This window comes from Strongylocentrotus purpuratus, unplaced genomic scaffold (genome assembly GCF_000002235.5).
Source record: "Strongylocentrotus purpuratus isolate Spur 01 unplaced genomic scaffold, Spur_5.0 spur5_scaffold_5, whole genome shotgun sequence".
In the NCBI taxonomy this organism is placed as follows: domain Eukaryota; kingdom Metazoa; phylum Echinodermata; class Echinoidea; order Camarodonta; family Strongylocentrotidae; genus Strongylocentrotus; species Strongylocentrotus purpuratus.
In genome coordinates this window covers 4,433,432-4,450,000 of record NW_022145611.1, presented here as the reverse complement: position 1 = coordinate 4,450,000, position 16,569 = coordinate 4,433,432, and the positions used below count along the sequence as shown (strand labels likewise).

At 36.9% G+C, this 16,569-nt stretch overlaps 1 protein-coding gene across 4 annotated transcripts; it reads left to right on the top strand.

Annotated features, from left to right (window-relative positions):
* Positions 1 to 283: 283 nt before the first annotated feature.
* On the top strand, positions 284 to 13,121 carry LOC115929561. Of its 4 annotated transcripts, none has more exons than XM_030998925.1 (9): positions 284 to 804; positions 3,707 to 3,815; positions 4,415 to 4,427; positions 5,174 to 5,366; positions 5,872 to 6,279; positions 6,927 to 7,337; positions 8,511 to 10,470; positions 11,236 to 11,319; positions 11,812 to 13,121. In XM_030998925.1, exons 1-9 carry the CDS (start codon positions 751 to 753, stop codon positions 12,072 to 12,074), a joined length of 3,495 nt encoding a protein of 1,164 aa, XP_030854785.1. In that variant the 5' UTR covers positions 284 to 750; the 3' UTR covers positions 12,075 to 13,121. The 4 variants fall into 4 exon arrangements, with proteins under 4 accessions (XP_030854785.1, XP_030854786.1, XP_030854783.1 ...); XM_030998926.1 differs by having other exon boundaries at positions 4,289 to 4,427; positions 5,872 to 5,916; positions 6,975 to 7,337; XM_030998923.1 differs by having other exon boundaries at positions 4,289 to 4,427.
* Positions 13,122 to 16,569: the final 3,448 nt, after the last annotated feature.

Here is a 16,569-nt window from a genome sequence, read left to right as displayed (position 1 = left end):
TTCTCTTTTCTTTCCTTTCTTTCCTTTCTTTTCCTTTCTTTTCTTTTCCTTTTCTTTTTTTCTTTTCTTTCCCTTTCCCTCTCTTTTTTCCCACTCTTTTTTCCCTCTCTTTTTTCCCTCTATTTTTTCCCTCTCTTTTTTTCCCTCCCCCTTTTCTCTTTTTCCCGACGGCAGCGCAATTTTACCGACAATATCCTGACAGGTGGGGGGGGGGGTGTCGCACCCCCCACACCCCCCCCCCCCTTTGGCGACGCCCCTGTGTGTGTGTGTGTGTGTGTGTGTGGTGTGCGTTTGTAAATGGCCGCGAACGTGGACCTTTGTAGGAATACACACCTTCTAACCATGGACGCCCGGCGAAGGTGGACGTCCACGGTTCTCTTTTATCTTTAATATGACTTTTTACGGCTAAACAAGTACCATATCAAATAGGAGACTCGATTGGAGCTAGGTCCACGATAACCGTTAACAAATCTGATACACCGGTGTGCATATCATTACGACCGACTAGGAATAATGATCGGTGGGACAAAATTACTCGATCGGCGGATTTCATTTCCGTCTGCTGCCAGCTTTGGATCAGTTTAGGGGAGTCCCTGTTTTACCTTGTGATTTCAGATAACGCGCGTTAGCGAGGTCTTGACGGGGACGTCGGACTTCCGGGTACTCTGGCCTGAGCTGCACGGGACGCGCCCCGCGGCTTAACGGCGCGGTGCCCGTCTTCTACAAGTAACATTTCGAGTCGCTAGCTGCATGCTGATTGATGGCGATGCCGAAACGGATGGTCAACAAATATCTTTAATTAAAGTAAGTAAAATTATATATTTGATGGAAGAAAAGTATAGAGCTAGGTCTAAATCTGGGACAATACAGTACGTATTTAAAAAAACGTAACACTTTTGACAAATCTGTCAAAATTACTTTTCAAAATAGTCTAGGAAGGGCATTTTTAAACGTGCTCGAGACCTAGCCATAGAGTAAGGCCTAGTTTTTTTTCTATAAAATGCCACTAAAATAACAAATATTTCTTCTCGCTTGAGTTAACATAGACCTTTTTTGTCCATAGTGCCAAAAATGGCTTGCGCCAAATTAAAAGAAGAGGGGAAATAAAATCAGCAATATGATTTTAAGTAGGCCTCTTTGCGAACGTGGACATTTGCAGGAATACATACCTTCTAACCATGGACGCCCGGGAAAGGTGGACGTCCAAGGTTTTCTTCTATCTTTTGTATGCATGCAAAAGAGCAATTGATTTGAATGGGAGTATAATCAGCCTTTTTTTTTAAATGCACTGTTACTGTATTGGAGAAACTGACTGAAAAATGAGTAAAAAAGGGTGTTCATATCTAAAGTAGATTGAGTCGAGATCTAGATCTATTTAGTCAGGAATTGATTTGAATGGGAGTATAATTGGCTTTTGTTTATAGACCTATGCACTGTAACTGTATAAATTGGAGAAACTGACTGAAAAATGAGTAAAAAAGGGTGTTCATATCTAAAGTAGATTGAGTCGAGATCTACTTAGTCTGGAATTGATTTGAATGGGAGTATAATCGGCTTTTTTTTTATATGCACTGTAACTGTATAAATTGGAGAAACTGACTGAAAAATAAGTAAAAAAGGTGTTCATAATCATATCTAAATTGGATTGAATCTAACTTTTCTTAGGCAATAACGTCATGACACGTACCAGTACGTTAGTTAAAGTTAGACTAGACACATTTCTATCCGACTATGAATTGAACTGATAATGATCCAGTGAGATAAAAAAATAAACATGATCTAGATCGATCTAAACCTGTAATAATAGATCCCCCTCACCTCAGATATAGGCTCTTTATTTTTCATCTTTACCAGCTAGACCTCTACCTTAATTTGAGGTGTCTTGGTCGAGTGAATATGTCACCGGGCTGTGGATCACAAGGTCCGCGGTTCAAGTCCTGCCGCGGCACTCATGTCCTTTGGCAAGACATTGATCTACATTTGCCACTCTCCACCCAGGTGTTAAATGAGTACCCAGTAGGATGCAAAAGTTAATGTGGTTTGATTAGCAAGTGGCGCTTGTAAAATGGCGACTGGCTGGAATGCTCCCCAGGGAGCGGAGAATATGCATACAAAGTGTGACCCGGGTATTAATATATATCTGTAAAGCACATTGAGAGAGCCTGTGGTCCTGAAATGCGCTATATAAGGACAAACTATTATTATTATTATTATTATTAATTTCTGCATTTGAATTGAAGTCTGTTTTCGCCATTAGCATTATTGACTACGTTGCACACCACACTGATATCTGCAGTGTGTTTATCTTCAATCTGACAATGATGAAAAATGAACTTTTACAGATGTAAGAGCTTAGAAGGAACATTACTTATAGACCAGTATAATCTAGATCCTTATTGAAGCGAAAGACTGCACGATATTTGATGCCCACCTAACAATCACTAGAAAAGGTTGAGATAGATCTATAAACCTAGTCTAGTTTCTGTTGTTTAGAGTTTGTTTGGCTTAACTTAATACTAGTCTTAAGCATTTATTTAACTTTAGAATCAACCCTAAATCATAACAGTCAAATATAGGTTTTTATTGTTTTTTTTCAAATTTTCACCCTCTTTATTTTCCACAGCTAAAACAATGAATATGGATGATCTTCCTCCCCCTCCTCCTCCTCCTTCTCGTTCTTCTTCGTTGTCTTCTATTCAGTCTGTTACATCAAGCAGTTCAAAACCTTCCGATCCATCTCTTCATCAGTCTACTCAGTCACTGCCCTCACTTCTTGAACTTTCTATCTCTGATCTGCCTTCTTCTACTCTCCCCAGCATTGGTCTTTGCCCTACTCCATCTTTTCATCCCTGTCACCCTCCATCTTTTCATCCCTGTCATCCTCCATCTTCTCTGCCCCTGCATGCTTCTTCTTCTGCAAATGATGATCCACTACATGGATTGTCTTGTCAGTGCTTTGTCTTCTTTTTTCTCCATCTCTTGATCATTCTTTGTTTTCTTTACATTATCATGGTCGTATCGTATCTTTTTCTTTAAATGTTTGTCTTCATCTTCTTTGTCTGTGTATGCATGTTCTGAACGTAATGTTTCTATCCCTGCTATACTAGCTATCCATTTTCTTCTCTCCAAAAGAAAATATGTTGAGGTGAGCTATTAAGTTAATGAAGTTATCCTCATTTGGACAGTAATTGCAATATTACATACCTCATTAAGTTTCTGCATTCACATCATGTACACATTTTTATTGACTAGTTTGTGAAGAAGAATAGAGGACACTACAATGTGATTTAAGAACATTTCCTAGATTTATATGTACAAAATCATTACAAAATATTAATTTACAAATTAAAGCTTGTAAAATGCTTCTTGTACATGTATTTTATGTTCCTTTTGTTGACAGTAACAAACTAAATTAAAGGTAATCCCAGTTAGGATTTGGATCTCATTCTGGTCATCAAAAGAGCATCTGAACTCTTTGCAAGGTCTGTCATAAGTCCATGCATGCAAGCTGGCTGGTTAGAATTAGCAGAGCAATCCTGCTTCCACAGTATAACTGTCTCGGGCTAGATATATAGACTTGACTTAGGCCTACATGCAAGAAAGAATATCAAGGAAAGATAGTCATGAAAATTGCGAATGGTCCTTAGACCAGACCCAACTTATGATTTACATGCATCACCTTCTCTTGTCTTCTTTTTATCATTAGATGACAACCAGACGCCGCCGTGTTGCACCCCATCAACAGGTAGAGAAATGGTGCAGGGCTGAAAAAGACCCAGATGGCTTTGAAATAAAGTTTGTGAATGAGACAATAGGTGGGTGAAATCAAAATATTTGACTGCATTAACTCCCAGAGACGATTTTATTTTTATTAGACATGCATATATACGTACATGTATTACAAGTGATCAACGAATTAACTGTAATTTGGAGCTGGGATAAAGTAGATTGGAACGATTTCTATAACAGTTTTAACTATTTGTGATACATGTACATGTACCTTAATTGCAATTAATTATAAGCCAGTACAATTATTACAAAATTATGGTTCATAAGTTAGTAGATTTAAACTTCAGAGCAGCAGAGTGAAGACAAATGTAGTGGATATTAGAGGGCGTAGATGGCTTTATGTGGAATGCTTATGCCACCCAAATTACGCATTTAATTCATAAAACTTTGTTGAACCATTTTAACAGCTAATGCCTTACGAAGCCGAACTTTCCAGACTATTGTAAGGAATATTTTTGTAAGCTTTAGAATATAAAATATCATGTGTACTCCACTTCAGGTCATGGACTTTTCACATGCAAACACTTCCAGAAAGGTGATTTTCTTCTAGAATACAGAGGGATTTTCAGTGAGACATTAGATGCAGATGAAGACAATGACTACACATTTCATTTTCTTCATACAGGTGTGAACTACAGGTTAGTAAAGGTTTCTTTAATTTCTGTTTCAAGAAAAATGAAAATAAAGAAAACTACAACTATGTTATTTCATCAATTTGTTACCATACTGTATGCTGCTATTTATATTTCAGATCAATTATAGTGACTTGAATTATTTGTGTTCATGATTTCTGCAATGATACCATAAACATTTGTGGAGTTTTTTTAAAGAAGATATGATGGAATAGGTGTGGCCTGTGTGCCTTATCAAAGTATTTAAAACCTTTTCTGCAATGATGAATATGAGCTAGACCATGCATGTGATCATGAAGGGTAATATGTAGCTATAATTTGGTGGAATAATGATTTACTTGCATTTTGTATGTTATTCTCAAGTCTTTTTAGAAGAGGGTTCAAATTTGGGCAAAAAAATCACCCTGGTACTGAAAATAGTGGGGGTCATAGTTTTGTATCGATCAACCAAAAATCTTTTCATTTCCCCCTCTCATCATTAAATTCCGACGTTCTATTGATAAAATAGGTCACTTATAAATTTCATGCCATTCTTCATTAATTGTACTTGCCAATTAGGGCTGGAAATGCCAGGGCTTGCAAATATTTACAACAACAAAAATACTGGTATGTATTAGTTATAACTTTTATTTTGAAATATGAGCCTTAACTCTAACATTTGTACACAGGTCTATTTGAGCTGTATTTTGTTCAGTATAGTTTCATGCTACCTCTAAGCATGCAATCTTTTCTCATTTATCTTGCGACTGCAGCATTGATGCATCTGATCCAGAGGCGGGGTTAGGCCGTTGGATTAATGATGATCATAAGGCACCAAATTCTGTAATGAAGAAAATCATCCTGCATGACTCAAGTCCACATCTGTGTCTGTTTGCATGTGACGATATTCAGGTGGGGGAGGAAATACGATACGATTACGGCACTAAGGATTTGCCATGGCGGCAGGTACGATATTACACTTTGTTTTATTTTGTATTTACTGGTGAAATATGAACATTATACAGTTTTTGCAAAAGCTAATTTACCACCTCCATCATTATTGTTATTTCCATTTACTATCGCACAATGTTGGACATTAGTTTTCCTTGATGCCCTTATTCCACGCTGCCCTATACTCTATCAATCCTTGGGCCTTTTAAGGAGAGCACTTCAAAAACTTTCAAAAAAAGATGATGAAAAAGAATATTATATAATTACTTTGTACAAGTGGTATTCATATATTTATGTCAATAATATCATACAACTCTAGAGTCGATAATTTAAATGTACGCTTTAGGTGACTGTATATTCTCCAGCACTATAATTTTTCTTATACGATATTGAGATTTTGCAAATAATGATATAATGGAATATACAAACAACTATACAGAAAACGTCACATCGCTCTCATGATAAACATTTGCTTCATAGTGTATCCAAAATCAGACTCATGTATTGATTTAAATTGCAGCCTCCCACACCAAACGTCATGCCACACACTAACATCAACGTGCAGGAAACGCCTAGCAAGAAGCTGCCGACACCCCACAGCATGGACATTGTCACCTCTACTACCACCAATAAGCTGCCCCATATGCCAGATGCAACATCCAAGCCAGCATCACAACCAATCATGAACAACATCAGCAACCAAAGCTCTCACCAGTGTCCTATCCAAGGAACACCATCCACCAGTCAACTACTACCCCACTCTCAAGAGGGTGGCACACCAACATCCGATGATAATGGGACAGCTAGGCAAGAGGTACACTCCCTGAGTAACAGCATGTCTTGCAGCCAGGTTGATGCCTGCTATAACCCGGACTTAGATTCCCCAGGTGTCATAGATGGAAGTGAAGAGGGACCAGAAGGCTTAGATGTATGTATTTCTAAAATGTTTTGTTAATTAAGAAGAATGTTTTTAATAAATTGCCTTGCATGTGGGCAATGATGTAAACATACTTAGGGCAAATATTTACTTACCTATACACTACAAATACATTCTTTACCATAATGAGCAATATTGATACAGTAATAAATATCCAGGAATGTGAGAGTCCATGTTTGTTTACTTAAATTAGCAAGTCCATATTTGAAGATTTTAAATCACACTAATTGAAATTTAACAGTTTAGAATACATGTAAATGAGTCCATGTTTGTCGTATTAATTTAGCAAGTCCATACTTGAAGGTTTTTTTTCACCAGTACACAAACAAATGTGTTGGTTGAAATAAAATTAGGTGGACCATTGGAAATTTGTTAACTTTTCTGGGGCTATAAGGAAATAAAAAACTATTGTGCCAATTATTCTTGATGATTTTAGGCTTTCACCATACATGTACAAAATCTGGAGTACTGCAGGTATGCTGATGATATTGCGATATAGACATTAATGCTTTTCATATGTTTCATATAGGTTTTCGGCATGCAGCAGCCTTAAGACAAAATGTTATGTAGTTGTCACAATAAATGTTTTACTTCAGAGTGTATCAGAAACTCAACTCAAATATTAATTTAAATTTCAGACCCAATTGCACACACCAATTGTGGAGCACACCTCCAGTAACATGCAGGAAACGCCTAGCAAGAAGCTGCCGACACCCCACAGCATGGACATTGTCACCTCTACTACCACCAATAAGCTGCCCCATATGCCAGATGCAACATCCAAGCCAGCATCACAACCAATCATGAACAACATCAGCAACCAAAGCTCTCACCAGTGTCCTATCCAAGGAACACCATCCACCAGTCAACTACTACCCCACTCTCAAGAGGGTGGCACACCAACATCCGATGATAATGGGACAGCTAGGCAAGAGGTACACTCCCTGAGTAACAGCATGTCTTGCAGCCAGGTTGATGCCTGCTATAACCCGGACTTAGATTCCCCAGGTGTCATAGATGGAAGTGAAGAGGGACCAGAAGGCTTAGATGTATGTATTTCTAAAATGTTTTGTTAATTAAGAAGAATGTTTTTAATAAATTGCCTTGCATGTGGGCAATGATGTAAACATACTTAGGGCAAATATTTACTTGCCTATACACTACAAATACATTCTCTACCATAATTAGCAATTGTATACAGTAATAAATATTCAGTAATGTGAAAGTCCATGTTTGTTTGCTTAAATTAGCAAGTCCACATTTGAAGGTTCTAAATCACACCAATTAAATTTAACAGTTTTAAATAGCTAAGTCCATGTTTGTCGTATTAATTCAGCAAGTCCATACTTGAAGGTTTTTTTTCACCAGTACACCAACACATGTGTTGTTTGAGGAAAATCAATCCCCTTTATTTTGGGTGTGGTGATTAATAGGTTTATAGATCAATGCATTAATAACTGTTTTCGGAGGCGTTATGTTGGGTTGTCCGTCTGTCCGCCCGTCTGTACGTCCGTTCTCATGATCGCGTTATCTCAAGAACCGATTGATGGATTTTCTCCAAACTTGGGTCATGTATGTATCTTGCAAAGCCAATTAACTGATTAGATTTTGGGGTCACAAGGTCACAGGTCACAGGGCTCATTATGTATGCATACAAAGCTTGTGATCGCATTATCTCGAGAACCGATTGATGGGTTCCCGCCAAACTTAATTCATGTATGTATCTTGCAAAATCAATGTATGTATCTCGCAAAATCAATAACTGATTATATTTTGGGGTCACAAGGTCAAAGGTCACAGGGCTCATTATGTATGCAAAAATAGCTTGTGATCACATTATCTCAAGAACCAGTTGATGATGTACCTATGGTATTATTGGTGTATAATATTGTACTCTTTTATCTAAGCTGGCAGAAAACTTCACAATAGGCACAGTTTGATCTGGAGGATTTTGCAGGGTGGGACTTTAACAATTAGGGTCTAGAAAAATGCACACAAAAAATCTTTAAAAACATACATAATACACATTAAGATAAAACAGTTAATGGTTTGTTGATCTATCGTGCAGACCCAGCATAGAAGTAAACATGCATGTCAGGGGACCTATAAAACATAATTTGCCTTAATAGTGTACTTACATTTGACCAATTCAGCAGGAGATATTTGATGTTTGCTTTCTATATGGACTCTAATTTCAGTTTCTCTTACTGTTTTTTTTTCAGGCCATGTCAGAGGTGTCAGACCTGTCGGAAACTACTACAGATCTAACAGATGATTCTGACCCGGATTACATACCGGAATCTGATGATGATGTTGGGGAAAGGGAGATGAGTCCTGTCGTTCCTATCCCTGGATCTTTTAATATTCATCGTGGTTGTCTACCCACTCCTGAAGATGAAGCATCAACCAGTGAGAATCATGTAGACAGCACCTCAAAAGCAGTATTGCATGCCTGCAGTAGGTCTTCAGGGATACAAGTGAATGCCACAGCAAATGGAAGAAGCAAAAGCTGGGATAAAGTCCAATATTGTCCTTTCTGCATGGAACCTCAGAAGAAATTACCTCGCCATTTACAAACTCCCAAACACAGAAACGAACCACAGGTGCAGAAATGGCTTTCTAGTGAAGACCAAAAGGATAAAGTGAGACAATTGACACTAATGCGCAATTATGGAAACTACCTACACAATATCTCTGTCCTGAAGAAGGGAGTTGGAGAACTCATTGTTGTTCATAGGCCAGCAGACAAGTCAGATCCATCAGATTACGTTCCCTGCTCAAACTGTTATGGTTTTATCACGAAGACAGAATTGTGGAAACACAAGTGCAGCCAGATACTTGATAGTATACCATCTGGGAAAACAAAGAAACGAGGAAAAGTGCGTGCTGCCAAAATGCTGCTACCAAATACTCCTGGGGTGGATACGAGAACCATTGAAATCCTGTCGAACATGATCGATGACAATATAGCCGCTGTGGTCAGGTCGGATGACCTAATAACTAAATTTGCTGAGAAGTTAACCATGAAACATGGACATAGCAGAGACCAAGAGAACTATATCAGGCAACGGTCAAGGGAGCTAGGAAGAATGGTCCTCGAGTACAGATCAATGACAGGGGAGACCAATGTCGATCTTGCAAGTCTCATACGTCCTGAGAAGTTTGTTGCAGTGACGTCTGCTACAAAACTGGCTGCAGGATTTTGTGCTGAAAACAATGTCTACAAAACCCCCAGTCTTGCATTAAAGATCGGACATGGTCTGAAGACTTGTTGCGAGATTCTACAAGGAAAAGCCATTATGACGCAGAACTCTGCCATCAAGAAAAGTTGCAAGGCATTCTTGACCCTGTATGACCTTCAATGGGGGAGCTATGTAACTCACCATGCACTAAGAAGTCTTCAAGAAGGAAGAAGAAATAACCCAAAGTTGTTGCCACTTACCGAAGATGTAGTCAAATTTGCGAAACATCTCAAGGGAGAAATGCATGCAAAATTGAATGGGCTTGAGAAAGAGAGCAACACCAACAGAATTGCACATGAATGGCATAATCTTTCTGAAGTACTGCTGGCACATATTGTTGTCTTTAACAGGAAAAGACCTGGAGAGGTCTCAAAAATGACCATGCAAGATTATGAAAATTGCTCGCAAGGAGAAGGTGGTATAATTGATGGTGCTCTCAGCAAGTGGGAGAGAGCACTTTGTCGAGTTCTATGGAGAGTCGAAATCGTAGGAAAACGTTTGAGGACGGTGCCTGTACTTTTGACAACGACAATGAAGAGGGCAATGGACTTGTTGAAAGAGAGGAGATGTGAGGCTGGCATCGAGGAGAGCAACACATATGTGTTTGCTGGATCAGGGGAAGGGCACCGGAGAGCATGCGATGCTATCCGTGTTCATTCCACCAAATGTAATGCTGAACATCCAGAACATCTCAGAGCAACACATCTGAGAAAGCAAATTGCCACTGTAGCCCAGATTATGAATTTAAAGGAAAATGAGCTAGATGTCTTAGCTAATTTCCTTGGGCATGACATCAGAACGCATCGGGAATACTATAGACTCCCAGATTCAACAGTGCAACTGGCGAAGGTTTCAAAAGTTCTTCTGAAGATGGAGAGGGGAGATCTTGAAGGTCTTGCCAATAAAGGACTAGAGGAAGTGCAGTTGGATCCCAGTGAAGGTAAAGTGCATAATATTTTCTTTTGAATTCTTCATGCAAACTGCAAAGAACAACTAGAGTAGAAAAACGTGCAGGTTTTGTTTGCTTTTATTTTCATAAATCAATAATACATAATACATAGTGTAAATTGAATAAAAAATATGGCGAATGGCCCATTCCAGCTGTGTATCAATATAATACCACTGTTCTTCCATGGTGTCCTTAATGAATACATGTACATAATAGTAGCAATCAAAGTAACACAAAAAACACAACAACAATGTATTGAACATAAACATGTATATTCCAGCAATTTCAAACTAATAAATTTGATTTTCTTTTTCATATTCAATATATCTTTATAAAAAGGGATACAGAACCGTAGGAACCTTAACAAAGAAAAAAAGTAGATGAATAATTAAGATTTTTTTGTGGGGGTGCATAATTGGCGATTTTGTGCAAGACTGTTTGATAGATGTCCAAAAGATTGAAAGAGAGAGAAATGTGCATGCATCTGTCGTGAACTAAGCATTGTAATCATGTCGAACTATGTTGTGTTCATAATGAATTAAAATGTTTATTACTGAAACTATAAATTAATTATATATAAGACATGCATGAATTTCATTCCTGTTGTTAGTTTGTCCTAAATAATTCTATGAGGCTAATTCCTTTCATGTAGAAAAATACTTTTTCAGAATATTTGTATACACATAAAAACACTGTTAAGGGCCTGATATAACATTACTTATGCTAATTATAAATATTTCTTTTGATTTTTTGTAGAGTACATCACTGATGCCGAGTCAGATTCTGAGGGTGAAGATGTGCAGTCTGATGATTCACCTTTGGTGACTGTGAGGACAGAAGGTATGTTAAACAAGAGAAAGTCAAATCCTAGTCAGTAGCTGAAAGCCAGTGGTGCATATAGTTTCTTTGAGTCAGGGCTGCTTTAATTGATTGAATTATGATTGTTAGAATGCAGTTGCACTATTTGAACGTTTCATTATTTGTCCTAACAAAAATAGAACACCCAGTACTTGATGAATCGACCGAAGCATATTTTCTTTACATATACTTCACATATATATATATATATAGAGAGAGAGAGAGAGAGAGAGAGAGATTTCCTGTTAATACAACATGTAGGGTTATATTATTTTCCACCAAAAAATGGTACTGGGTATTTTCACTTGAATAATGTATACATGTAGTTCTAGTTTTATGTTTCATGACAGTTTCACTCTATTCTATCTGGGAACCAATGGCATGGACGCAGGGCTATATGTGCTGTTTTGTCTCAAAATGAAATATATTTTCTGATTGAAGGTTTAAAAGATATATATTCTCCTTGGTAAACAGACTGTAGTGCCTACTCTGGGAAATCAAAAAGTCCTTCTGAGAATCATCCAATCAGGAAAGTCTGGACTTTGAAAGAGAAGACAACTGTCGCAGACCATTTGGGCTCATTTCTCCTAAGACGTACCCTACCAGGAAAGGCACATATTTTGAAACTCTTCAATGCAGAGCCACAAACCTTTCGGGATCGATCTTGGACCAACGTGAAAGATTTCGTTCGAAACCAGATTCGGAAGAAGGATGCAATGGGATTCTTGAAGATGTAAAGTACATTTATGAATGCTCATCATGATACATATTATATATACCTGTAGACATTGTGACATTTCTCCCAAAAGGGGAGGGGAGGGGGATGTGGCAATGGACTTATCGTGTCAGGCTGTTGCCAAATGATTTGTTATCATTGTGTGCTTGTACATATATGCAAAATAATTGGGGCACTTAAGTTAGACAGAAAAAAGATATGTTTGTTGCCTGACTTAAAATTCGGCAAGATCCCTTCTCCCTCCTCCCTTTTGGAATTGGTTAAGTTCATACATGAAGGTTTAGGTTCAGAACTGATGATATACATGTACATGAGAAATGTGTAATGTATTGTAATGCTGCTCATGTATGCATTATGAGATGTCATCAAACCCTAAAGACAAAATTTATTGTTGATTTTTTTGGAGTAGATAATGCAGTCACTAGTTAAATGTGGGATACCCTCAGTTGATTTCATTGATTACTTTAGTTCATACGTGAAAGATTCATATTATGGAAGTAGTCTGTATGTCCTGTTTCTTTTGTGATTCTATTTAAAGTTGAGACTTTGAAAATGTGTAGTCACATTTAATTGGGTTTCGAGAAATGTTGCACCAACAAATAGATTTCCTTTTGTTTATGTAAAATATCTACAGTCGGTATGGAAGTTCATGTAGTGTAGCTCTATTGAAGTAAGAAGCTATCGAGTGAAAAACTGTTAATTCAGCAACTTGGTGACATGACTTTGCCCATTCATTATATGAAGGGTGATGGATGGGAACTTCATATAAGAGAAGCAATAATTATAGGTATATAGAATATTTCATGCTCTTCACTTGAAATCTAAATTTATATATTATGGTTTCATTTGTTCTAGATCAGTATGAAAGAAACAAATGTTCCCTAAAAGTTTCATCGTTTGGTTTTTAATGAAAGTTATATAAATCCTCTCCACATAATATATGTACGACTTCAACATTATTTTGTGTAGATAAATGCGTTTAATAGCAATTCACCTCATTTAATTGATGCAATTGATTTAAGCACTGTAGATTTCAAAGATGTAATATGGTATAAATGAAGACTGTATGTATACTGTGTATGAGCAAGGAATTTAAAGACATAAATTATGTCACAAGTATCGTTTTATATTACTTAAAGCACATGGATCATATATGTTTAATTTCTTTTTAATCAGTAAACTAGTTTTCAGCTTTATCAGTATGCTGACCAGGATTTAGGGGCAAAGAATAAACATGTACAGTACCTGTATGTCAACGCATTATAACGTTTATATATATGAAAATAATCATCTTAAGTTTGTTAAAGAGGTCCTCATATGCACTGGGGCTTTTAGAAATATTACAACAAATATGGACGTCCTTTATACTACAGTTGTGGAGTGAGATAAAATGCTAACAACTTGATCGTAACAAAATTACTTCACTCTGATTGATAGATCTAATCTACATCTCTTGGTAATTGGTATATTTAATGATAAAAAAGCCATAATTTTGAGTAAAAGAGATTATTTTATAAGTTTAGAATAACTTTAAAATTGTTAGAGATATGTTATCTTTCAGTTCAGTATGAAAGGAAACAGTTGGTTCCTTGACTTTTTAAGTGTGAATCCCACATTTATTTTGTAGTTCAATATATGCTCTATGACTCAAGTCATACAGTTTGTTATTGCACTTTCAACGTTAGAATTTTGGGCTAAAATTTTTATGTGTTATGTAGTTCTTTTTACTAAAAATATAATGGCAGTGACAGATTCAGACTGATTTACACGGAACAAATAAACTTGTTTCTGTCTGTATAGTCCTAACCCTGCTTAGCTAGGGTGGGGGTTGGGGGGGGGGTTAACAATTTAATACAAAGGTTCTTACATTTTCAACAACAACAAGGGTGTAATTCAGGCTCACACAAAATATTCTTGTAACCACACACAGACAAGATTGAAAAACACAATTTTTTCTGAGGGGGGGGGGGGGTGCCAAACCCACTCCTGAATCTGCCACTGTCAGTGTTATGTTTGTATTTACAAAAAAGGTTATGTGTTAACAGTATATTTTGAAAAATGGTTAGGCATATTTGTTATTTGTATTTATAAGTTTCTATTGATGGACAATTACTTTGAAGGCTTGTAGTCACAACCTATCTCGAGTCTAAAAAAACAGTATGAAATTCTTGAGGCCACCAAATGAAATATTTACTTGTTACGTACTAGCTATCCAATGAGCAGTTTAGCTAGTTATACCTGTGGTACATTGATGGGTAGTTTAAGTTCTTTTGTATAAGTACAACAATGTAAAAACTCCAGTTGTTCCTTAAAAGTGTTTTGTGAAGAAGAAAATTAGGAGTATGTGATTTGTAAGGTTTGTAATTTGTTGTCATTTAACCATACACCAGTCCACAAATGTATTCATATTGATGGCCTCTTCTCCCACCTATAGTGATGAACTATTGTATTCACTTGTTATGAGTTAATGTATACTGGTCTACTACTATTGAACCTTGTCATTGGTATCATTAAGGTTCAGGGTGCACATCCGTAAATATACGTAAATTTTCATGAACTATTGGGATCGTGTTCATAGGATTTAACAAAAAGAAAAGAATCAAACCCTTCGAGTTTATAACCCATCACGGAGAACTATGTAAGCCTATATAGTGCAATAACTCAGGGCTGCAAGCGCCCAGCAAGACCATGCTTTTCATGGAGATATCTGAAATATAACTTTAAATTAAACCTTTCAGGGACAGACTGTTTTGGCTTGGGGGCAGAAAACAAATTTTCTTTGGTGAGTTTTATAGCTGCAAACGGTCAATCAGCCGCACAAAATCAGATCCATGCAGTTTGGCAAGAAAAAATAGAAATAGAAAATTAATACGAATTGTCCTAAATGCAAATTACAGCTTTAAACGGAGGTCACACTTAATTATTTCAGTTGTACCGATAGTTATATGCCTTTTATAGCCATTTGCTAGCGAGTTAGTGTTCAGCTTGAATCCTGTTAAAGATATTTTGCTCTTAAAGGAATTTTTTGTAATGCTAGATAAATTTCCATTCACACAGACCTTGAAGCCTGTGAAATATTATGAAGATGTACATGATTTATTGTATGTCACCTACAATTTTTTATATCTTTCATTGCACCTGTTAAACAGTCTTAATTGTGACAGCATATTTGTGACGTTGGCATCTATTACGCTACGTCAAAGGAACACTTTAATTGTGTTGAAATTCCATACATGTATTATGAGTTCTATATATATGTTTGTTATGCAAGTCACTTTTTCTCTTACTAAAACATGTTTTTGTAATTTGTTTAAAATTTTTGAACTTGACATTTGGTTCCCTACTTGGATCATTGTGTTTGATAGTTTTATAACACGTACTCCAGCTTGTGACCATGTACTTCATACGATTATGTGTATGAAAACGTAAGCATATTTTGTTTGATTAAAAAATGGCATTTGCCATTATTGTTGCCTACCCTTAATCTTTCGTGTTGTCCATTATGTTGTAGAGTAGTATAACATGCAGACTATGATATGTTCGGAAATGGTTTCATGACAAACGTAGTAGAATGTATATACCAGTAATATATATTTTCACATCTATAACGCTCACATAGTTATTTCTGAATAATTTACTTTTGTTCTGGTACCATGTACAATAAACAACAAGGAAAGTAAGCAGTCCATAGTTGCTGGATTAATTAAAAAAATCCACATTTGACAGTACCGGTATGTTATCTAATGTCAAACGTCCACGTTCAATATGTTAGTTTACCAAGTCCACGTTCAATATGCTAGTTTACCAAGTCCACGTTCAATATGCTAGTTTACCAAGTCCACGTTCAATATGCTAGTTTACCAAGTCCACGTTTGAAGGTATGTATACGAAGGAATGTCAAAGGTCCATGCTTGTACTGTTTATTTACTGAGTCCATTCTTGAAGACGTTTAAAGCCCCATCGTACTACTTGTATCTACTTGCTCCCCATTTATAGAATACAATGCGTAATCGGTGACTATTGGTCCCCCATGATCCTCTTTTTCTTATGTTAATTGATCGAGAGCTGAGTTGATGAGATAGCCACCTGTCATGACCACCCTGGGTGGTCTAATTCCTCCTAGCCAAACTAGTATGTCCACATTCGGAGGTACATATGTATGTGTATAAATAATAAATGTCAAAGGTCCATTTCATTGGGTTAAAGTTATCAAGTCCATTTTCAAAGGACTTTACAAGGGATTTAATACGTTCATGTTAAAACGCCTAATTAACAAGGAATTTAACAAGTCCATGTTTGACGGCCTTATTCATGAGTCCATGTTTGAAGGCATTTACAAGGAATTTAAAAAGTCCATGTTTGCGAGAGTTATTTCATAGGTCCTCATTCGAGGGCATCTACAAGTATGTGTGTGTTTGTGCGTGCGCGATCGCGCGCGCTTGTGTAAATTAGTGTGGGCGTGTGCTCGTGCTAGTATGTGATGGCTATCGCCGATC